Genomic DNA, 24,117 nt, shown 5'->3' with positions numbered 1-24,117 from the left:
CCTCTTAAGGTGATAGGTTCTGTTTGTTCATTTCAACAAAATATGCCAAATGTCCAAGTCTGAATAACCATAATCACACGTACTGTCAAGTCAAAGCGATATTCCTTTGAAACCAGTGCCTGACTTGGTTTTCAGCTCCTACATTACTCCTAAGAGATAGCCAGCACACCTTAACGTGCAGCAGCAGAAACTCCAGCCTAATCTTCGCAGTTTCCCCCATGGAGTATTAAAAAAGATTCAAGGGTTGAAGTTCAGTAAAGTTAATTTTTACTGTTTCATTAAGCACAGTCTTAAATTGTCCTCTGTGGGTGTGTATCTGGAGGTGAAGAATACAGTAACTACTGGCACAATTTGGTGCTGTTGTCTTGATTCATGCTTAATTTGCCAGCAGTGTTTACCCATGACTTATGCAACATGAGTGCAGATAGCAACATAGTGAAAAAGACAAATGACTTTTTAGTATTATGAGAATAGTTTTCAATTTGCAAATCCTTAGGGTTCTGGGACTGCCAGTGGTTGGAGGACTTCACACTTTGACAGCTGCTGCCAGTAATCTACTGAGGAATCGAACAGTAAGATTGACTTAATTGTGTGATCCTGGGCAAACAGAATGGACTTCAGTTTCTTCTGCCACATGAGGAATGGTTAGATTTAGTCCTCCAAGCCTATAATCTAACTACCTATGTTTACTATATGAAATCTAAACCTTTCTATATAAGTCCCCCAAGATCCTCAATTGCATTTCCCTTTGCTATATAAGACAGAGACTTCATTTCTGTAAAGCAAGTTTATTCTTGTTACTCAAAGTGACCATCACCTTGTTAGATATACTAACAAGGGAACTTGTTAGATATACTAAATACAAGACCCCAGCCTTACTGACACAGAAAGGATCTATGCTCATTAGTTTAAGAAACATTCATCCGTTCTCATTCCTGCCTCTCCCCCAGTCATTGTCAACCTTAACTTCTCATCAAAGTCCACTAAGGAGTTTTAAAAAAGCCTACTACCCAGACCAGTTAAATTAGAATCTGTTGGGAGGGGTTGGAGACTGCTCTAAACTTTTCTTTATAATTATTAACAAAATTGTGTATTTCTTTTATGAAATGTTCTTAAGATGTTATTTCACATGACATTTGGTTTCATATGATGTAGTGACCTATGACAATTCATATGACAGTTGCTATTTGTGAAGCAGTTATTGTGGCCAGGCACTGTGCTAAACTCTTTACATCTTATTTAAGTTTTATAACCTGCTATGAAATATTCTTATTACTATTTTGTAGATGATGACATTTGATTTATTTTATAATGTAGTCACTACTGATAGATTTTACCCACATAAACAAAAAGCTCTTTGGGGTTCTCAGTTTTAAAACTATAATATCTCCTGAGACCAAAAAATTCAGTATTCTCTGTCTTAATTATTTTGCTTGAGTTGCCCTTTCCCTACTTGTCTGTCTGGTTTTGGCAAACATCTTCCTTTGCAGTAATACCTATCACTTTGAACTTTGTAAAGTGCAGACCTTTTTGAAATCCATCAAAAAAATTACTGAATACTTTCTGTGTTAGGTCCTGCTAAGGATAGAATGGTAAAGCTCAACTTGCAGTGGCTTCAAAATAATTTGAGGAATGTTTTAAATATTTGTGAATTCATTTAAAAACAAAAATGGTAAAATATTAATATAAATTAATGAAAAATGTTTTCCTAACACAAAAATAAATTCATAAATAGCCAGAATTTGACACTAGGTCTTATTTTTCCTCCAACATCCAGTTTCCAAAGTCTGCATTCCCTTCTTACGTTATTTTTTCTGCTGTTCTGACACCAGCTGAAATATTAGTAATATGAAGGAATTACATGCAACAACTTGGATGGATTTCAAATGCATTATGCTAAGTGAAAGAAGCCAGACTCAGTAGATGACATGCTATATAATATAGTACATTATGACATTCTAGAAAGGCAGAAGCTATCGGGACAGATAACAGCGGTGGAGAGTAGACAGAGGGGTTAACTACACAGGGGCAAAGGGGATTTTTCTGTGGTGGTGGAACTGTTCTTACATCTTGGTTGTGGTAGGGGAATTTGGAAGCTGTGAAACAAGTTGAGTGGTGGTGTTAGTTCAGTTCAGGCTCCTGAACTAGGATACCCGGAAAGGAAGTAACAGTGGAATCTGTTGAAGAGAGTGAAAGGACAAAACGACGCTTTTGTCCCAGAGCTCTTAATAGAGTTTATTTAAAACAATGGTTCTCTCTTATGGTTAAGTCATATTCCATTGCCATTTGCCACAACATGGATGGACCTAGAGGGTGAAATAGGCCAGAGGCATAAAGGCAAATACCATATGATTTCACTTATACGTGGCATATAAAAAACAAAACAAAAAACCAGAAACAGACCCATAAATACAGAGAACAAACTGGTGGCTGCCAGAAGGGAGAGGGTGAGCAAAATGGGTGAAGGGGAGCGGGAGGTACAGGCTTCTAGTTATGGAATGAGTAAGTCATGAGGATGGAAGGTCTGCGATATTGTAATAGAGTTGTGTGGTTATAGATGGCAGCTACACTTGTGAGCATTGCATAGGGAGTAGAATTGTAGAATCACTATGTTGTACACTGGAAACTAATGTAACATTGCATGTCAACACTACTTTAATAAAATAAAAAACAAAATAACAGTGGTTCTCAAATTTGGCTCAGATTGGAATCCTCAGGCTTTTTAAAAATGCTGTGGCCTGCAGGAACCTCACTCTGATTTGTGGGGACAGCATAAAGGTATTTAAAAACTGCCCAGGTGATTCTAACCCAGCCTAGGCTGAGAATCACTGGTTTAGTACCTATCTGTAATTCCCTACATTTGAGTAGAGGAGAGTTTCTCAAAATGTAGTTCTTGGACCAATAGCAGCCTCAATTGGAACTTGTTACAAAGGCACATTTTCTGGGCCCACTCCAGACCCCTGAATCTGAAACTCTGGGGGTGGTGCTTAGCATTTTTTACTATAGCAAGCCCTCCAGATGATTCTGATATTCCCTAAAATTAGAGAATCGTGAGCAAAGTCCTATGCTCTGTGTTAGTCATTAGAAAGGCATTGACAGCTATTAAGAGTACCTGGTGGATTAGAGATGTCATCCTCAGTACCTCTGAGTGTACTTTTATCACTGGAAAGTTCCTTGCAGTGCACATGTACTCATTTTTAATGTTCACTTTTCTTTAATGTCCTTTAAAATTTGAATTACATTATAATTTGTCGATTGCATCGTGATTATTGGCAGTTAGTCTTTTAGCTGAATGGTACCCTTGAACTGTCATAAAGGGACAGAAGTTAATTTCAATTCAAGTTATATTGTATTAGTCTGGAGAAATCTATAGGTAAAAAGTATGCAAAGCTAATTACAACTATGACATATGAGACCATTAATGATTGCAGTGTATTCAATGAGGATATATGTAACTGAGCACTGTTATCAATAACTTGTTTTTTGGTGTGTCTTTGCATCTAAGTGAGGTTGTACAGCATTCATGAAATAGGCTTTGAAAATTATAAATCTAGAATAAGGTTATAAGAGGTAATGGACCTTCATTACACATGTAAAAGGACCTTCATTTGACATAGTTTCCCATTGGAAACTTTCAAACACATGCTAAAATCAGAGTTAGAGAATACATAGTGCAGTAGCAAAACATTTCTTTTTGTTGTCTTTCAGGCTATTTTGGCATTCTGCTGGATATATGTTCGTAAATACCAAAGTCAGCGGGAAAGTGAAGTTGTCTCCACCATAACGGCAATTTTTTCTCTGGCAATTGCACTTATCACTTCAGCACTTCTACCAGTGGATATATTTCTCGTTTCTTACATGAAGAATCAAAATGGTACATTTAAGGTAATTACTATCGTACTTTAAGGTAATTACTATCATACTTGTGATTTTTTTTCCCCTTTCAAATTCTTGGCAAGTAAGTGTTTAAGTTTAGTAGTCCAGTATATATTACGCTTCTGTTGTTGTGTCTGGGAATCAGTGAGGGTGCACATGCAGCACAGAGGCTAAGAATGGGACAGCCAACGTGGAAGACTAGAAGTGAACTGGTACTGATTCAGCAACTTTCCAAGTGTGAAGAATACCTTTTGTTAATCCGAAAATATATTAAGTAATGCAGTAGGTTTTATTTTGTATCTCTCCTAGCTCCCTTGAAGTTTGAGTTGATTTACATTAATGAAGTAAATAATTTACAAGGGCTTTTTTTAGTGGTGGATCACAATTGTAGTCTGTTTCACATTGAGTGCTTTGAGTCTGTATGGTATATGGAAAAGACCACTAAGCTAGCTGGGAGTTACAAGACCTGAGTTCTAGACTTGACTCTACTATCTAGGCTATATTTTGGTCAAATTAGTTAAGTTTTCTAGACTTCAAGTTCTTCATTTTTAAAATGAAGGATGTTGGACTGGAAGATTTCTGATTTCCTTTCCAATTATGCAAATTATTATTTAAAACTTTTTTTTTAATGTTTGTTTATTCTTTGAGATTGAGAGAGAGAGAGAGAGAGAGAGAGAGAGAACGAGCAGGAGAGGGGCAGGGAGAGGGAGACACAGAATCTGAAGCAGGTTCCAGGCTCCAAGCTGTCAGCACAGAGATTAATAAAACACATGAAGCTGCTCTTTTCATGGAGCTTACGTTCTGTAAGATCAGGCCAACAGTAAACAGTCAAAACAAGTGAATTTCATGTTGATACATTCTGTGAGGAAATATAGTAGATTGATGTGAAAGTTTAAGTTGTGGGTAATTCAGATAGGGGCACAGGAAGGCCAGATTGCTGGAACAGATTACTTGAGATGAGACCTGGATAAGGAGAAGCCAGTCAGGTGAAGAACCAGAGGGAAAAGCCTGTGGGGAGAGGAAACAGCAAATACAGAAGCTCGAGATGAGTTTGGCCTATTTGTGGTATTGTGGTGTTGCACTTCGGTACTAGCTGAGATTAAGACGAGGCCTGGTGGATTGTTTATGACCTTAAGTCATGTTAATAGAACTGTATTTTGGACAGATTACCTTCAAAATGCCTATTGTATATATAAAAGTGGAGGTATCAAGTAGGAGTTGGAAGTGTTGCTGAGAGGTGTAGGGAGAGGGGTAGAGAAGTGACTGCTGGCTTTGGTCAGTGGTAAGCAAGGAACAAGATAGTTTCAGTGGAGCACATGGGTGGTCAGGTTGGAGTGGGTTAACTCTGGATGGGAGGTGAGGAAGTGGTGATAGGGAATGCTGAAAACTTTTTGAGAACTTTTGTTCTCTAAAGGATTAGGAGATGGGATCAAGAGAGGTGTTGTTATTTGTGGTGGTTATGCGTATTATCTCTGTGCTTGATGGAAGTTACTAGAGTTGGTATACTTTAGGATTCAGTACAGTGGGAGAAATTTTTGAGAGGGAAGATAGGATATCATTGCAGGGACAGTGTTCTTGAGAAAGCAGAGGAGTTGGAGATCTAAATGTGAAAGGATTGGCCATAAATAGGACTATAGGTACTTGGCTGGAGGAAGGACTAACATTTGAATACAGATGGAGGTAGGTGTTAGATTTGGTAGTAAGTTGAGTAAGCTCCTGTCTTACGGCTCCAAATTATTTTTGGGAACTCCAAGTCAGCGTTTTTTAGGCATTGACATTTTGTGCTGGCTTATCTTTGTTTTGGGGGTTATCCTGTGCATCATAGACAGTTAACACATCTTTGCTTCTACACACAAATGCCAGTAGCACACTGACACTCCCCCCTACCCCCTGGGTCTCCATTGCCAAATGCCCATGGGAGCCAGAGTCACCCCTGAATAAAAACTACTGGCCTAAGGTAAGAATACCAGGTAAAATCGAGGTGGGTTGTGTAGTTTGGGGTTGGGCTGATCATTTCAAAGTGTCATCTTGAAGAATAGAAAGGAAATTTTACATACATGATCCACTATATCTTTGTTCTATGGAATTTCTATTTTCCTTTCATCTCAAGTGGTCTTAAATATTCTCTAGTATTAGTTCTTGGGTCTTCAATGACTCTGTAGTTTCTTTTGGTCTCTACCTTGGGAGGCAGTGGTCTACAAAATGTATCAAGGGCATAGCAGTTCTCAAAAGGTAAAAGAAGGAAGGTTTCATAAACTAAGCTCTTTTGACAGTATATACCTTGGAGGCAAAACTGTATAAAAGCCAAATGCACTAATAGTACTTGAATGATGTATATTTTACACATATTTTTAGCTTTAAAATAGTAACAGAAATATTTTCTTATTTCCATAAGATTTGGTTAAACAAAAGAACCTTGCAGGATGAAAAGTACTAAATGTCAGTGAATCTTTGGCTTTAGATGACCTTAACATACTTTCTACTTTTAACCTTTTTCTGAGGTTGGGGTCTTGTTTAATTTTAAAGTTTAACTTTTAAGTAATTCTCAATGGCCACATTAATTCTTGTGGGATTATTTTGGAAATTGGAAGGGAGTTTGTATTAGGGATAGATGAATTATCCTCTATTTCAAAAAATCTTCAGGATTCAGAAATCTTTTTAAAATTCTGTTTTGTGCATACACAACAGCTAAAGAAACTGTTAGGAGCTGAAGTTTTGATTATGTACATATTAATTTGGATACCTGAATCATTGAAAAAATTTCCAGTCATGGAACAGAATTCTCCCCAGTGCTTTGCCATGGCCATGTGGTAAACACTGTTGCAAATTTTTTTTTTTTTTTTTTGTATATGTGTGGGTGTTTCATTTTTTAGACAAAGATTGCATGTGTTAAAACTATTAGCTGCAATGTGTTTTGTGCTATCCCCTCATGGATATCTATATATGCTAGTTTATATAGATTCCATTGTTTTTAATGTCTATACAGTTTCTCCTCAGGCATTTAGATTATTTCCAGTTGTTGTTACTGTTTTTTAAATTTTTGAACAACACTACACTGAATATTGTTGGATAAAGAGCTCTTGAGTGAAGAATCAATAAACATTTGGTGCAGGCTGGAATTACGGAGAGAACGGTCAGCAAGTACGCAGGTTCTTATCTACTTGACATTCTGCAAAACGATGACCTTTCCCAAAGTGCAGGTGCTTTAGCAGAGGTACCTCTTCCTCCTTTTGTTCGCTCGTCTTACATGGCAAGAAGGAGAATGGCCTTGCAGGTAGATAAACAGTATGGACTTGGGTGCCGGGTAGTGTGCACTTGATACAAGCTGTTCATGAGGTGCTTGGACATTCCAGTTGCTGAACATCTAGAGACTTTGGGCTCCTTTAGTCCTGTGAATATGGGGTTCAGCTCCTCCTACTGTATGGGAAATGGAGGCTTCATTTTGGTAGCTTGTTGCCATATAATCCAGTAAGAGCTCTTGAGGTCATTCATTAGACAGTACTATTTGTCTTTAAAACATATCTGTGTACTGATACCTGTCCTGATTTGTGTGAATCTTTTTAGGATATATTCCAACAAACAATGTTTAGATCATAGACTATTTTACTTACCATGTAGGAGATGGCTTTGTCTCCACATTTGCCACTAATAATGTGTTTTAAATTTTGCCACCTAGGTAAATGAAAAGTTACTATAATAATAGATTTTTATGTTTTATTAATAAAATCTCATAATTGGGTAAATTCCTCATTGTTGATCTTTTTCGAAAAATTTCCTAGCTCTTGCCTGTATGTTTTTCAGATGATTTTTTTAATCAGCATGGCAAAATACTCCACCTCCTAGTATATTGGGATTTGGATTGGCAGTATATATAGTTTTTATAGATTAATTTGGAGGGATTTGGTGTTTACAATCTTTTCACGTGGGAACATGTGACTTTCATTTATTTAGATCTTTAAAAAGTTCTATAATCAATTTAATTTTCTTTGTATAATATAGCATTTTTATTTAACCTATTAAATTTTTTATAGTCTTTATTGCTATTGGAAAAATACTATTTTTATTCTACTTTGTGTGTCAAGGTTTTGCTTTTGTGCTAAATTTGGCTTTTCCACATTTTTGTTCTTTTACCAATTTGTCAGCAAGAAATTCATAGATGTTCATTGTTCAAAGTGTTTGTAGGTGAAAAAGAAAAAAAAAAGAAAAACCTAAATTATTTTAGAAGGAACTTTAAATGCTGATACCCTTCCTTAAGAGCCAGTATAGTGGGATGTTGATACCACCTGAGCTCTTAAAGTGTTTATAGAAAAGAAATGACCTTTGATACCAATTTGAGCCTTACTGCTTAATAGCAGTAGTCACTTAGACTCTCCACATTTAATTTTTCATATGCATAAAGTTTAGGACATTTAATAAAAAGATTTGCATTTAGTTCTGATTCATTAGTATACAGATTTTTTTATTTGAAAAGATTAATTTGAATTATATTTTCTAAGTTAAATTACTACATTTAAATTACTAATTTAAAGAACACTTGTGTGGGATGAAGGCAAAGAAGTTTAGATTGACTTTTTTTTAGGTATTTTTAAAAAATGTATATTGTACTCAAATATCTTTTTTCTAAAATTCAATCGTATTTCACTCTCTGTATAATAATTCGTCACTATTTTCTGTTTTCCTTAGGACAAAGTCCAAAATACTTAGCATGACTCATAGTCCCTTAAACCTGGCTCTTTCCCTCCCTTGCTCCACCTGCTTTTTCTTAGCTTTCCAAAGGCTCTAATGAAACTATATATTTAGCTTCTTGCAGTTTTTTCAAACTTTCAGGTATGTTCCTCCTATCTTCTGTACTTCCTGCTGTTTTTTTTTTTTTTTTTTCCTCCTATTTTCTGAGAACGACCTTTCTTTCTTCATTTTTCGGGTTAGAATCATTTTGGGAAGCCATCCCTGATCTTTAGGCTGAGTTTGGTGGCTCCTGTTTATGTGTTTCCCTAGAACTATGTTGTCATCTGAGCATTTGCCTGTTGAAGTTTGTTGACTTATCTGTCTCTTAATTAATTATTGAAGGCACAGGCCATACTTGTTTAGTTGATGATGTATTTATAAGTGACATTCAGTTATATTAAAACCTCATTGTAATTGTTACACAAATGGATGTTTCGTTAATATTTCTATTTCCTTTTTATCCCAGGACTGGGCTAATGCTAATGTCAGCAGACAGATTGAGGACACTGTATTATATGGTTACTATAGTAAGTATCTCAGTTTCATTTCCTATTTGGGCTGCTAACCAAAATGTAGAATTAAGCTATGTGTAAACATTTTGCTATCACTTTTGTGATTATTGTTTCAACACTAGGAGTAAGTAATACAGCAATACAGCATTCATTCCCATAATCTGGAAACTTTTAACCTACTCTGCTTCATTTGGGTTTATTTATATGTCTCTTTAGAGTTTCAGTCAAGTTACTTTAAATCTCAAGTCTTGTCCTTTGTTAACATTACCAGTTTCCCAGTTGCGCTCTTGAGTTAAAAAAATCTCTGTTTTCTAGACATTTTTTTCTAAGTATTGACACTAGTAGAGGGTACACTGGAGAGTTTGTAGCATCAACTTTATTGTGCTATACTGATCCAGTTTAATCCAAGGGATTCTGGTTGATTGGGTCTTTCCTCTCTCTTCCTTCCCGAATGTTCAATTATAAAAGCTTATTATAAGCACCTAAATGTTTCCCAGATGTTCTCTCTGGATATACATAAGACTTGTGTTTTTACAAAAATATTAATGCTGATTTAAGGAAGGGATGTCATTTTTTTTCAGCAATGAATCAATATGTTGAATAAGAATTCAGCAGGACACTAAATTGGAAACTGAAAAAACATAGCAGTTTCTTTTGGTGGGATAATTTTTTCAAGGGTTTCATTGAATTTTAACTTAGTTGCTTTGGCTCTGCCTTTGCCTTTTCTCCTGATCTAAAATCTTCAGAACCCGTGAAATTCTATCCCTCTGGTAGGTATTTTAGAAATATTTTGTGGTATTTTAATGTAGAATTCATTATTTCTGATGAATACATTAAATGGAAATTATAAAATATAAATTTGACCTGTTAGAACCTTCGAAATGGTGCTGTATTAAACAGAATGTTATCTTTTCAGTACAGATTTTGGTAGGATGTATATAAATCACTTCAAAAAAAGTTTTGGGGGAAGGGAGCCTCTCTTCTATGTGACACTAAAGTGTATTTGTGCAATAGAGCACATGACAAGATAAGGCAACTTTTATCTTGCTGCAGTCCAGGTTGAAGAGCCATATTTTATCATTGAACCTAGAGGCTACCAGATTAATCCATTGTAACCAAGGTTACAAAGACTTTTATACAGGAATGTTAATTGAATGAACATGTTAATGAAGCCCTTCCAGTTGTTTTATGGAGAGAATTAATCTACCTAAAATGATTTTAGTGTGTATTTTTCTCAATTCTCCTAAGGAAAGTATGTCCCTACTATTTTAAATGCATAGCATGGGAGATTAAGTTAATCATTACAAACAGTAGAGGACTTAAGGATAAAGGGTTTGATTTTTGGCAGAACTTGAGTTATAGTTGGAAACATAACTACCTTGGGATAGTATAGTTGAGATACTGACCTAGGGAAGAAATTTGCATGAGAAGCCAAATAATGATAGAAGATTTCTTGATGACTGTGGATTCAAGGCAAGACTAATATTAATGGTTTTTGGCATAAAGTTAGTCATATCCACCTTAGCTATGGCTAATAGGCTCTTGGCTTTTACTTAGATGGTGACCTACCCCCCGGGAGCCTAAAGGATTGTATAGCTTCTGAAATAGTTACTATTCCCAAGCCCACCTGTTTCTCCAGAAATGCTAGATATTATCCAAAGAACTATTTTTATGTATCCATTCTGTGAGATTCCATAGTTTATCTAATTACTTCTAACATATCAACATGTTTTCATTGTCTAACCTTGCCAAGAACTGTATGAGACTTTCATATTCAACGTTTTACTTAATTTTCATGAATGTCATTTTTTGGGAAGTATTTTCTATCTTTTACAGATGGAGAAATTGATATTTAGCGATATTAAAGATCACCTTGTTAGTGAGTGGCATAGCCTAAAGCTGGAGCTTTGTGGCATTAAATGAGCTGCCTTTTAATAAATGGTTCTGGGGATGTTACCTGTGGGAATTCTTCATAGCACTGAACCCCCAGGGCAGTTCCAAAAATCATCTGGGATCTTTTAAGTAATACGGAATGCTAGATTACACCCAGAATGAGTCTGGTTTACTTTGGTGTTCCATTAATGTCACCAATGCTCTTATCAGAGACGTGTTTATGTATTGGAAAGTTGTAAAACTCAAGGTGGTGGAATCAAGTTTTCCAAAAATCTTAATTTTCTTTTGAAAACTTAGGTTTTATTGGGCAGCAATACTGTTACTTATTTTCTTTGAAGTGACAAGGCCACTTTATTCATTTTTGAGAAAGTCCATCTAATACTCAAGCCTGGATAACTACTGCTTGTCTGTCAGTTCTTTCAAGGAAAATGGTGTTCTTTGAAAAAAAGTGCCTAGTGTAGCTCACAAGTGAAATACCAGAGTGCTTCTCACAAGGGCAATTTATGTGCACCTCTCTTCTCACAGGATATTTAAAAGGTGGGTACTCAAAGGTAGACATCTAATGGAATTATTTCCACATCAAAAGGGACTTCCCTAAATAAAAGTTTTCCCCACTGGTGATTGCTTGGTGGTGAAAAATATAATAACTATGGGTTGCCTGGTGGCTCAGTTGACTAAGTGACTCTTGATTTCGGCTCAGGTCATGGTCTCACAGTTCGTGAGTTCAAGCCCCATGTGGGGTTTTGTGCTGACAGTATGGAGCCCCCTTGGGATTCTCTCTCTCCCTCTCTCTCTCACCCCTCCCCTGCTCTCTATCTCTCCTCTCTCTCTCAAAATAAATAAACTTAAAAAAATAGTAGCTGTTAGTGGATAGCTCCTATCAAATGACATTTTGATATTATTATGAAAATAATTTTCATATTTGCATACCCTGAAGTGATCCGTGCTAATCCTAGGGTCTGGAAACCGTATTTTTGAGATACTTCTGTTATATTAATGGAACTTTGGGTATTTTTTCCTGGAAACTCAGGCCAGCTAGCTGCTGCTTCTACCTGCTTGTTCTCCCCTAGCTATTGATTGGTTATTAACAGTCCTCAGGTACCTGAAGCTGCCTGCAAAGGAGTCTCCTGGAGCTTGTTGAAGGATGAGAGAGTAAAGTTGTTTATTTCTGCCCTTTTGCCCTATACTCATAGGGATTCTGTACTCAGAAGAGACCCCCTCATATGAGGCTATTGTTTATCCTAGAAACATTCAGGATTCAGTCCTTTTTTCCTTTTTGAATGTTTTTATTTCTTGATTTATATCTTTAAACTTCTTTGATATTTTCTTTTAAAAAACTGCTCTTGTCTGACATTTTTGTTTCACTTCTGTTTTAATCTCATGTTTGAACCTGTTCAAGTTTTTATGTCACGTATGTGTTTAGGCTTTTTATCTGAGTTCTATTTTTACATTTCAAATTTATTTTAATCTTTAAATTTTTACATTGTATTAATTGTAATTTATTGTAAAGCTTACTATAATGTTTTCTCTAACCATTCTTGAAATTTTTAGTTTTAACACTTTCACTACTTTCTTTTAATTTCTTTTTTTAAATTTTAAATTTTTAAAAAATTTTTTAGTTTTTTAAAATACAATTTATTGTCAAATTGGCTAACATACAGTATGTAAAGTGTGCTCTTGGTTTTTGGGGTAGATTCCCATGCTTCATCACTTACATGCAACAGTGCTCATCCCAACAAGTGCCCTCCTCAATGCCCATCACCCATTTTCCCCTCTCCTCCACCGCCTGCTTCCACCTTCAGTTTGTTCTCTGTATTGAAGAATCTCTTATGGTTTGCCTCCCTCCCTCTCTGTTTCTAACTATTTTTTTCCCATTCCCTTCCCCATGGTCTTCTGTTAAGTTTCTCAAGATCCACATATGAGTGAAAACATATGATATCTGTCCTTCTCTGACTGACTTATTTCACTCAGCATAATACCTTCCAGTTCCATCCACATTGTTGCAAATGGCATGATTTCATTCTTTCTCATTGCCAAGTAGTATTCCATTGTATATATAAACCGCATCTTCTTTATGCATTCATCAGTTAATGGGCATTTAGGCTCATTCCTTAATTTGGCTATTGTTGAAAGTGCTGCTATAAGCATTGGGGTACACGTGCCCCTATGCATCAGCACTCCTGTATCCCTTGGATAAATTCCTAGTAGTGCTAGTGCTGGGTCATAGGGTAATTCTATTTTTAATTTTTTGAGGAACCTCCACACTGTTTTCCAGAGTGGCTGCACCAGTTTGCATTCCCACTCACAGTGCAAGAGGGTTCCCGTTTCTCCACATCCTCACCAGCATCTGTTATTTCCTGGGTGGTTAATTTTAACCACTCTGACCGGTGTGAGGTAGTATCTCAGTGTGGTTTTGATTTGTATTTCCCTGATGAGGAGTGACATTGAGCATTTTTTCATGTGTCTGTTGACCATCTGGATGTCTTCTTTGGAAAAGCATCTATTCATGTCTTCTGCCCATTTCTTCACTGGATTATTTGTTTTTTGGATGTTGAGTTTGGTAAGTTCTTTATAGATTTTAGATACTAATCCTTTATCTGATATGTTATTTGCACATATCTTTTCCCATTCTGTTGGTTGCCTTTTGGTTTTGTGATTGTTTCCTTTAATTTCTTTTAAGCGAATTTTCATTTTACTTAATAGTTTCTCTAACTTTTTGTTTTGATTTTGTATGCATTCAGGGGTTGTAGCAATAGAGCCCAAACCAAAAGCGGGAATTATTCAAGACTGGTGTGTTCAACCCTTCTGTAATTGTCCTATCACTTTATCCTAGAGACCCTTCCTTCTTCTGACACTGATTCTTGGGCTGTCATTTTTTGTGTAGATGTAAATTGAATTATATAGTATATATTGTTTTCTGTTTGGTTTCTTTAGTGTTTAGCATTATATTTGAGATTCATCTGTATTATTGCAGGTAACAGTACTTTGTTGATTGTCATTGCTATAAATATTCCATTGTATTAACATATCATAGCTTGTTTATTCTGAAATTCATGATCAGTTGAGTTCAGATTTGGGCTGTTTCTTTTTTTTTTTTTTCAATATATGAAGTTTATTGTCAAATTGGTTTCCATACAACACCCAGTGCTCATCCCAAAAGGTGCCCTCTTCAATACCCATCACCCACCCTCCTCTCCCTCCCACCCCCCCATCAACCCTCAGTTAGTTCCCAGTTTTTTTTTTTTCAATATATGAAATTTATTGTCAGATTGGTTTCCATACAACACCCCGTGCTCATCCCAAAAGGTGCCCTCCTCAATACCCATCACCCACCCTCCCCTCCCTCCCACCCCCCCCCATCAACCCTCAGTTTGTTCTCGGTTTTTAACAGTCTCCTATGCTTTGGCTCTCTCCCACTCTAACCTCTTTTTTTTTTTTTTCTTCCCCTCCCCCACGGGTTTCTGTTAAGTCTCTCAGGATCCACCTAAGAGTGAGAACATATGGTATCTGTCTTTCTCTGTATGGCTTATTTCACTTAGCATAACACTCTCCAGTTCCATCCACATTGCTACAAAGGGCCATATTTCATTCTTTCTCATTGCCACATAGTACTCCATTGTGTATATAAACCACAATTTCTTTATCCATTCATCAGTTGATGGACATTTAGGCTCTTTCCATAATTTGGCTATTGTTGAAAGTGCTGCTATAAACTTTGGGGTACAAGTGCCCCTATGCATCAGCACTTCTGTAACCCTTGGGTAAATTCCTAGCAGTGCTATTGCTGGGTCATAGGGTAGATCTATTTTTAATTTTTTGAGGAACCTCCACACTGTTTTCCAGAGTGGCTGCACCCGTTTGCATTCCCACCAACAGTGCAAGAGGGTTCCCGTTTCTCCACATCCTCGCCAGCATCTATAGTCTCCTGATTTGTTCATTTTGGCCACTCTGACTGGCGTGAGGTGATATCTGAGTGTGGTTTTGATTTGTATTTCCCTGATGAGGAGTGACGTTGAGCATCTTTTCATGTGCCTGTTGGCCATAGTTTTGGGCTGTTTCAAATACTACTGGTTTGAGGATCTAGTGTATCTGTATTTTTTTAAAAAGCATTTACTGCATTGTTGTCCACCATACGAATGCTCTTATTCAAAGAATCCTAGATTATTAGGTGTTATAATAAGTTCTTTTTGCTCTTCAGTGTTTCTCTAGTGAAAATAGATGTATGCATATTTGGATGAGGTAAGTTACGGAACTAAGGAAGAATAAGATGAACCGAGAAACTTTCAAACTCCTATTTCTATGCCATGCCTTTTCTATGCCATGCCTTAAGAGCACTTAAGAGGGCTTTTATGAAGTTTTTCGTTACTCCCTGTTGGTTAAATCCTGAAAAGTTGTACCTGGAGTCTTTACTATGCATTTTGAACGTAGGGTTTACAACCTCCTAGTGTCTAGTTTGAGATGAGTACTGTGGGACCTTGAAGTCATTTAACTTCTTTATGACTACTCCACTTGTGAAGTGGTGATAAAGTAATATCTACTTCATGGTATGAGGAGTGTGAGACATGTGGTATCTGGTATCTGTTGTTTTAATTCACATCAGCTAAGAGAGCAAAGAGAGTAAACCCCTGTGCAATGATACGGGAAAATTAGAATTGACCTAACATCTCATCAGATTTACATCTTTTTGATTCTTTGTTTTAAAATATTTTTTTAAGGGTTATTTATTTTTGAAACAGAAACAGAGACAGAAACAGAAACAGAGCGGGGGAGGGGCAGAGAGAGAGGGAGACTGAATCTGAAGCAGGCTCCAGGCTCCGCGCTGTCAGCAGAGAGTCCGACGTGGGGCTCGAACTCACGAATCATGAGATCGTGACCTGAGCTGAAGTCAGACGCTTAACTGACTGAGCCACCCAGGCGCCCCACATTTTTTTGATTCTTTATTGTTGTGAAAACATCTCTAAATTGCTTTTCTAGGTAAGATGGACTGAGACTAAATTGGAGGACTTTTTTTTTTTTGATTCAGTTTTGTGAAGTTCTTGATGAGATAGTTGTGCTTTCCTTCCCCCTTCTTAAAAGACTGTATTCTTAATCATTGGGGGAGTTTTCTAAATGGCTTTGGATTACATTTGCTCAAGACATTCTCTGGATAATGACTCCGTGAGACTTAGTGTCCTAAGGATTTGTTTCCAAGTGGAAATAGTAGAGGAAACAAACAACCAAAAAAAAAAAAAAAAAAAAAACAAAAACACCCTTAAGGAAAATGACTATTCTTCAGACTACATATTCTAAGTTAAAGCCTATAAACAGTTTTGTTCTCTGAGTTGTATACTGTCAGATCATGCTCCTTGCTGTTTGAATCAGTGAGGTACTATTAACAGCAGTAGTAGTTACCTGTTGTGTGTACCAAATCACACCCAAATTTAGCAGTTTAAAACAAACATTATCTCACAGTTTCTCTGGGTCAAGAATCCAGATGTAGCTGACATAGCAGTGTTGCAAATATTGACAGATTTGATGTTTAGTCAACATATAATACTTTTATACTTGCAAAATATTTATTAAGCATGTAACATATAAAGTTTGAAGTCCCTTGTGTGCCTTTCCCTGGTGCTATCTCTCCTCCAACCCCCTTAGAAGTAATCACTATTCTGACTTTTTTAGTCTGTTAATCCCTTGCTTTGCCTTGCTGTATCTGCTATGCTGTATCTTTGGTTTTACATTTTGAACTTTATACGAAATTACTTGTTTTCATTCAGCCTTATGTTTCTGAGATTCTTACGTGTTCTTGCATAAGGTGTAGTTTATTGTGTATGAATGTAACACATGGTAATCAGTCTGGACATTTGGATTTTTTGCTACTAAAAACTGTGTGAGGAACATGTTTGTACACATTTCCTGTTGCGTATGTGCAAAATACATACATAAAATTGATGGACCATAAGTTATGTGCATCTTGAACATTCTAAATAATGACAAATTGTTTTCCTCAGTATTTATACCACTTTAATTCCCACGAAAAGGGTGTGATCCTTCCAATTGCTCTGTATCCTAAACTTGGTGTTTTTGTTTTTGCTGTTATATTCCAATAGAACATTATTTACAAAAGCAGGTGGTGGGCCAGATTTGGCCTATAGGCTGTAGTTTCCTGGCCCCTGGCCCAATCTATTACAGTTATATAGAAAATAAAAATAAAAGCTGTGTGTGCAATCAACAACTAAAAGAAAACATCCCAAAGGTTAAATTAGGTGGCATTTAGGTAGTTGAATTATGTGTAACTGTTTTATTTTGTGTGTATATTTTTATTTTGCAAAATTACCCAAATGAGTATATACTACCTTCAAAATGAAGGGGAGAAAAAGAACATTTAAAAGTGTTCATGTATTGGGGCACCTGGGTGGCTCAGTTGGTTAAGTGTCTGACTTCAGCTCAGGTCTTGATCTCATGGCTCATGAGTTGGAGCCCCGTGTTGGGCTCTGTGCTGACTGCTCAGAGCCTGGAACTTTCTTTGGATTCTGTCTCCCTCTCTGTCTACCCCTCCCCCATTCGTTCACTTTCTTTCTCTCTCTCTCTCGCTCTCTCTCTCTCTCTCTCTCTCTCTCTCCCCCTCTCCCCCTCTCTCCCTTTCCCTCCCTCTCCCTCTCTCCCTCTCTCCCTCTCCCTTACCCTTTCTCTCTTTCTGTCTTTCAAAAATAAATAAACATTTAAAAAAAAAGTGTTCATGCATTATCTGAGTTCTTGGAATAGCAAGGAAACTGTAACCTGAGATTAAAATATTGCTATAAAATACTACTGACAAGGGGTGCCTGGGTGGCTCAGTCACTTGAGCATCTGACTTTGGCTTAGGTCATGATCTCCTAGTTAATGAGTTTGAGGCCCACGTCGGGCTGTGTGCTGACAGCTCAGAGCCTGGAGCCTGCTTTGGATGCTGTGTCTCCCTCTCTCTGCCCCTTTCCCTCTCATGCTCTGTCTCTCTCTGTCTCTCGAAAAATGAATAAACGTTAAAAAAATTTTTTTAAATACTACTGACAAGGCTAATATTGTTTGGATAATATGGAATGGCAAGACTGTGGCTGTAGTTTCAGAATCCATAGTGTACTTTTTTTGGAGTATAGTTGACACACAATGTTACATTAGTTTCAGGTGTTCTCTATGCCAAACTTTGATACTGCTATGTATTTTTAGTTTTTGCCAGTGTGGCAAGTGTGAAATGATAGGTCCTTAATCTTCATTTCTCTTATTTTGAAAAAGAAATTGCATGTTTTTAAAAAATTTATTGGCTTTTTCAATTTTCTATTTGAGTTACCTTTTTAAAAGTTAGGTTGTTTGTGTTTTTCTAACCGTTTTAAGACATTTTTTTAGTGTGCTCTGAGCTGTTCACACAGTGATTCCAAATATTTTATTTTTTCTCCCACCGAGTTCCACTCCCCCCATCTTTCTTATGAAAGTAGGGACTTCTGAGCTTTGATTTAGCCATATTCATGAACCCTATAACGATGACTGGAACATACTCATTAGATATTTGAGTTGAATACATTTTATCAGAGGAGATAATCATGTGAGGTGTTTTTTTTTTTTTTTTTTAATCTTTTAAGTAACGTATTACATAGGTAAATTATTCTTCAACCAACTTTGCACTCCTAGGATAAACCTTGATTGGTCATGATGGTGGCTTTTTTGGTTTTTAAATCTCTTGTTGGACTTGTTTTGCTGTTACCTTATTTGGGATTCTCTTAAAAATTGACTGAGAGGTGAGACTGGTTTATAAATTTCTGTATCTTATTATTTTTGTCAGGTTTGCATATGAAAACCCTGCTAGCTTCATAAAATGAACTGAGAAGTATTTGTATTATTACTATTATTATTATTTTAGAGAATGCTATGGACTAGTGAGCATTACATGGGACTCTGTCCCATAATCTGTACCCATGTTTAATAACTAAGGGATAGAAGTGAGTATGGTAGTTTGTACAATTATTTCTAATGAACTAGTCACAAAACTTGTTTCTAATAACTGAGTTCTGCTGGTTAGAATTCTTAATAGCCAGATGGAAGCACTTCTAGTAAGGATGAAACAATAGTTTCATTGAATTAGAGGTATTACTTCCACCTAGCCATTTGTTTTTCTTATTCTATTGAAATGAACAGGCAATAATAGTTACCATGTTGGCTGGAATGATTGATGCTGGTTATTAGGGGACATAGAGTTGCTGCTACACAGTGAAGGCAAGAGGTATACCTAAAACCCAGGGGATTCTGGGGCATCTCATGATGCTAGCATGTTCAGTGGTAAAAGTTAATTGAGATCTGTTACACTCATGGCTCACAGGCTACCAACAGCTCTGGATAGTTCAGGAGTGAATGTTTGGGTTCTCCTATTTCTTGTGTCATATTCTGTTTTAGGGCTTACACCTGTCTGCTGGTTAACAGATTGGAAATACATGGCATGTATAGTATAGTGTTGTCCTTATTTTATTTTATTTTTTTTTAGTCTCATTTAAAATAAGTCTGGAAATGGGCTATTCAGGGATCGTATGGCAGTACTAAGGCATCATGAGGGTCGTAAACTTGTGTTTTTTTTTTTTTTTTTTCCTCTGCTCTCCATCCTTAGTACATGATTTCCATCTTATATAGTTACCAAAGTCCAAAATGATGGCTGGAGTTTAAGTTGTCATGTATCCATTTCAGGCAGGAAGCTGGAGAAAAGGGGAAGGACAAAAAGGGGCATAGCAGCTGAAATGAAAATGAGTATTTGGATATGTAGCTAGCAGTCCTGACCCCGGATTCTTTCAGCTGGGTAAATGGGATAATTTTAGAAGGCTTTTAGAATTCCCAGAATATCTTTATACTTTGACCCTCTAAAACAAAATGCTTTGTAGTAATGATTAATTATATCTCTCAATATTGACTAAATTATCCTTTGTTTTAGTGTTTTCATCGGTAGTTAGGAGGAACAAAGAATGTCTAAAAATTCAAAAGCCTGATTTATCCCAGTTGGGGCACTTGGGTGACTCAGTTAGTTAAAGCGTCTGACTCTTGATTTCACTTCAGGTCATGATCTCATGGTTCATGGGCTTGAGCCCCATGTTGGCTTTGGACTGATAGCATGGGGCCTGCTTGGGATTCTTTCTCTCCCACTCTGTCTCTGCTCCTTCCCTGCTTGTGTACTCTCCCTCTCTCTTTTTCAAAATAAATGAACTAAAAAAAAAAAAGCCTAATTTATCCAAATTCATTTTCCTGTGAGTTGCAATTTAATGATAGACATTTTTTTTAAAAGGTAGATTGTCTGCTTTGTGTATATGAAAAGATCGTAACAATTATCATATATTCTTTGACCCAGTTTTTGTCCATATCCTTTTAAGATGGACATGACATGATTGCTCTCTGTTCATTTGTTTTTGCTGCTTTCTTGCTAAGTTTTTTAAAAAAGAATTTGTTTCATGAGTTTAATTCTTGCCAATTTTTGTGGACATGAGGTTCTAAAATTTGTTAATATGTTTTCTTTGATGTTAGTGGGACTATTAAACCAAACAGTCTATCTTTTACTTGCTAGTAGCAATCTTTTAACAAAAACATTTACAAATTAAAGCACACTTTATAAAGATGTAAGGATATCAGAGTGTCATCACTGTTAAGAATAATTTTCCTTTGTACATAATTATCAATTTGAAGTAGAACTTTAAAAGAAGCAATTTCTCTGTTTCATGATAGTGGTAGCAGCAACTTTTTTTTTTTTTTTTTTTAATTTACGGGTATATAAACTCAACCTGGACATTAGGGAACTAATCTGAAACACATAAAAATGTTAGTTTTTTTTTTCTTTACAGATTAACATTTATGGGCTAAAGGAAGGGATCTTTATGAAGGACACTGAAAAAGAATAGTCAGAAGATAGTTGATTTAGAGTGTGGTGTTAGCAAAGCAAAGATTTAGAGCAGTTGTTCTACATGTATTTTGAATCACAGACTGCTGAAGGGATATTATAGAATCTTCTCGGAATTGTGTCTGTTCCCCACTTCCTTCCTTCAGGTGTTGATTCCTAGAAACTGTCTCTTTTGGGATGTTCCTGTCAGCAACATATGCAAATTTTAGTTGCTGTACATCTTCATGTCTCTTTACAGTCAGTAGCTACCACAACCACTTTTTTGACTTGTGTTGCAATAAATTAGTTTTCCAGTTTTAGAACTTCCTTAAGTTCAGTCACAAAAAATGTACTCTTGTGTCTGGGCTTGTTTTATTCCTTGTGTGTATCCGTAGTTTGTTCTTTTTTGTTACTATATACTAGTCATTTGTTTAAATGTAATACCACTTAGTTTGTTTATCTGTTTACCTGTTGATGGACACTTGGGTCGTTTCCAGTTTTTGGCCACTGTGAATAATGTTGCTGAGAACACTTTTGTTGTTCACCTGAGTCTGTTCACTTATCGCCTACCTTCAGGAAGGCCTGCTTGTGTGGCTGACCCTGGACTAACTCCTGTGAACCCAATGCTTGGATGTACTTTGTATTGTGCCTGTTTTACAAGGCCCCAGTAAAAGCCCTGGACTCTGTAACCTCAGCAGGCTTCTCTGGGCAGAAACACTTTGCATATTTTGCTGCTCTTCATTGAGAGAGGAATAGAATTGTTGGATCATGTGGTAGTTGTAAGTTTAACCTGGTAAGAAACTACTGAACGGTTTTCTGTAGTGTTGGGCCACTGTACCCTGCCTCTAGCAAAGTATGAGAATGTCAGTTGCTCTACATTCTTGGCAGCACTTGGTATTGTCAGTTTAATTTTAGCTGTTCTTTTGGGTATGTGTATCTCATTGTCGGTTTAATTGACATCTTCTTGATGACTAACGATGAGGACCTTTTAAAGTATGCTTGTTGGCCATTTTGTATATCTTCCATGGTGAAGTGTCTGTCTTTTGTCCACTTTAAAAAATGGGTTATTTGTATTTTAATCAGTTATAGGAATTAATTTTATAGTTTGTTATGCTAATTGAATACGATGTTAACTTATGTAGCTACAAGATCATTGATCACAGGAGTTCAGGAATACAAGTAATGTTTATGAAATAGCCATAGGCTATTTGGGTACCTAAAGGCATAAGCCACCAAGTAGTAGACATAAGCAACATGCTGAGGGTGAAGCCAAGCCTTATTGCACCTGTTAATTTATGAAAATTTGGGGGATGTGGCTATCAGCCCACTAAACTGTTATGCTAATTTAGGGTTCCTCCTATTCTATATGTTATTTGATTAATTGATTATTTATTTATTTATTTATTTATATTTTGAGATAGTGTATGCACCTGAGCATTTGAGTGGGGCAGGGGCAGAGAGAGGGAGAGAGAGAATCCCAAGCAGATTCTTTGAGCTATTAGGGCAGAGCTCAAAAAGGGGCTCAATCTCAATAACCATGATATCATGACCTGAGCCGAAATCAAGAGTCCAAACACTTAACCGACTGATCCACCCAGGTGTCCCTATTCGATTATTTTAATCATAATTATTAGAATAGTATTTAGAGTGATTTGTAGTTGTGTCCCTTTTATTTTTACTTTATTTTAAAGTTTTTAGAATACTTATTTTGGTTACATTTGGATTATGTGTTATTTCCATTGGCTGTTAGATTTATAATAGAAATATTAATAATAACTATAGCTGATTCTTGAACAACACAGGTTTGAACTGTTAGTTACGCTTAATGTGGATATTTTCTGATAAATCCGTACAGTACTATAAATGTATTTTCTCTTCCTTATGATTTTCTTAATAGCATTTTCTTTTCTCTAGCTGATGTTATTGTAAGAATGTGTTGTATAATACACGTAACATATAAACTGTGTGTTAATTGACTGTTTATGTTACCAGTAAGGCTTCCAGTCAAGATTAGGCTATTAGTTAAGATTTAGGGGAGCCAAAAGTTATATGCAGATTTTCATCTCTACAGGGAGTGTGCCTCAATACCCACATTATTCAGGGGTTAACTGTATTCTCAATCTTGTGATAGAAACACCAGTGTTCATTACCCTTAAAGAGTTACTGCCATTAATAGTTTCTCATAATATTAAAAGACTGCATGTATTTCTTTTTTTTAATATGAAATTTATTGTCAAATTGATTTCCATATAATACCCAGTGCTCATCCCAACAGGTACTCTCCTCAATACCCATCACCCACCCCCCATCAACCCTCAGATTGTTCTCAGTTTTCAAGAGCCTCCTATGGTTTGACTGCCTCCCTCTCTAACTTTTTTTTTCTCTCTCCTTCCCCCATAGTCTTCTGTTAAGTTTCTCAGGATCCACATAGGAGTGAAAACATATGGTATCTGTCTTTCTCTGTGTGACTTATTTCACTTAGCATCACACTCTCCAGTTCCATCCATGTTGCTGCAAAAGGCCATATTTCATTCTTTCTCATTGCCAAGTAGTATTCCATTGTGTATATAAACCACAATTTCTTTATCCATTCATCAGTTGATGGACATTTAGGCTGAATTCATAGTTTGGCTATTGTTGGAAGTGCTGCTATAAACATTGGGGTACACGTGCCCCTGTGCATCAGCACTCCTATATCCCTTGGGTAAATTCCTAGCAGTGCTATTGCTGGGTCATAGGGTAGATCTATTTTTAATTTTTTGAGGAACATCCACACTGTTTTCCAGAGCCGCAAGACTGCATATATTTCACTAAACATCTGTAGTGCCCAAATTTAGTTTGCTGACAGTTATTTTATGATTGCTCAATAAAAATTACCTTTTACTTTTCTATTGATTATTTAGGGCTGTTTGCTGAGTTTTATAGCTATGCTGCATTTCATGGGGGCTGTTTCATAAGTGGCCTCCAGATAAATGAGATAGTGCTAGCAAGTATTAAGATCATGTTTAAAAATTCTTTAACTTATATAATAATTCTTTTCAACAGTAAAGTAATTGAGGTTATATTATACATTACTAACAAATCCTTTTTTTTTTACAAAGGAGTATAATGATTATTATCCTGTGATTGTCTTATATAATTATATTGTCCCTCTTTCCATGAACTTACGTACATGCAAATAAGTGTAAATTCACAGAAAATTTTAAAAACACGTTTCTTAGGTTTATGAAGCCTCTAAAAGTTGTTTATGTT

The 24,117-nt window shown here is 36.3% G+C and overlaps 1 protein-coding gene across 2 annotated transcripts in view; it reads left to right on the top strand.

Annotated features, from left to right (window-relative positions):
- LMBRD1 (LMBR1 domain containing 1) overlaps nt 1-24,117 on the top strand; it is a 113,928-nt gene that overhangs the window by 2,735 nt on the left and 87,076 nt on the right. The window contains exons 1-3 of one of the 2 annotated variants that reach the window (XM_045057716.1): nt 483-572; nt 3,709-3,885; nt 9,068-9,128. In XM_045057716.1, the coding sequence (XP_044913651.1) occupies nt 3,859-3,885; nt 9,068-9,128 (88 nt within the window). In that variant the 5' untranslated portion in view covers nt 483-572; nt 3,709-3,858. Of the gene's footprint in view, nt 1-482; nt 573-3,708; nt 3,886-9,067; nt 9,129-24,117 lie in introns of those variants that run through there. The other variant, XM_023254088.2, reaches the window with a different exon arrangement.

Source organism: Felis catus, chromosome B2, assembly GCF_018350175.1.
Source record: "Felis catus isolate Fca126 chromosome B2, F.catus_Fca126_mat1.0, whole genome shotgun sequence".
NCBI lineage: Eukaryota > Metazoa > Chordata > Mammalia > Carnivora > Felidae > Felis > Felis catus.
Note: the sequence above shows the minus strand (reverse complement) of the source record. Positions and strands in the feature narration are given on the sequence as shown.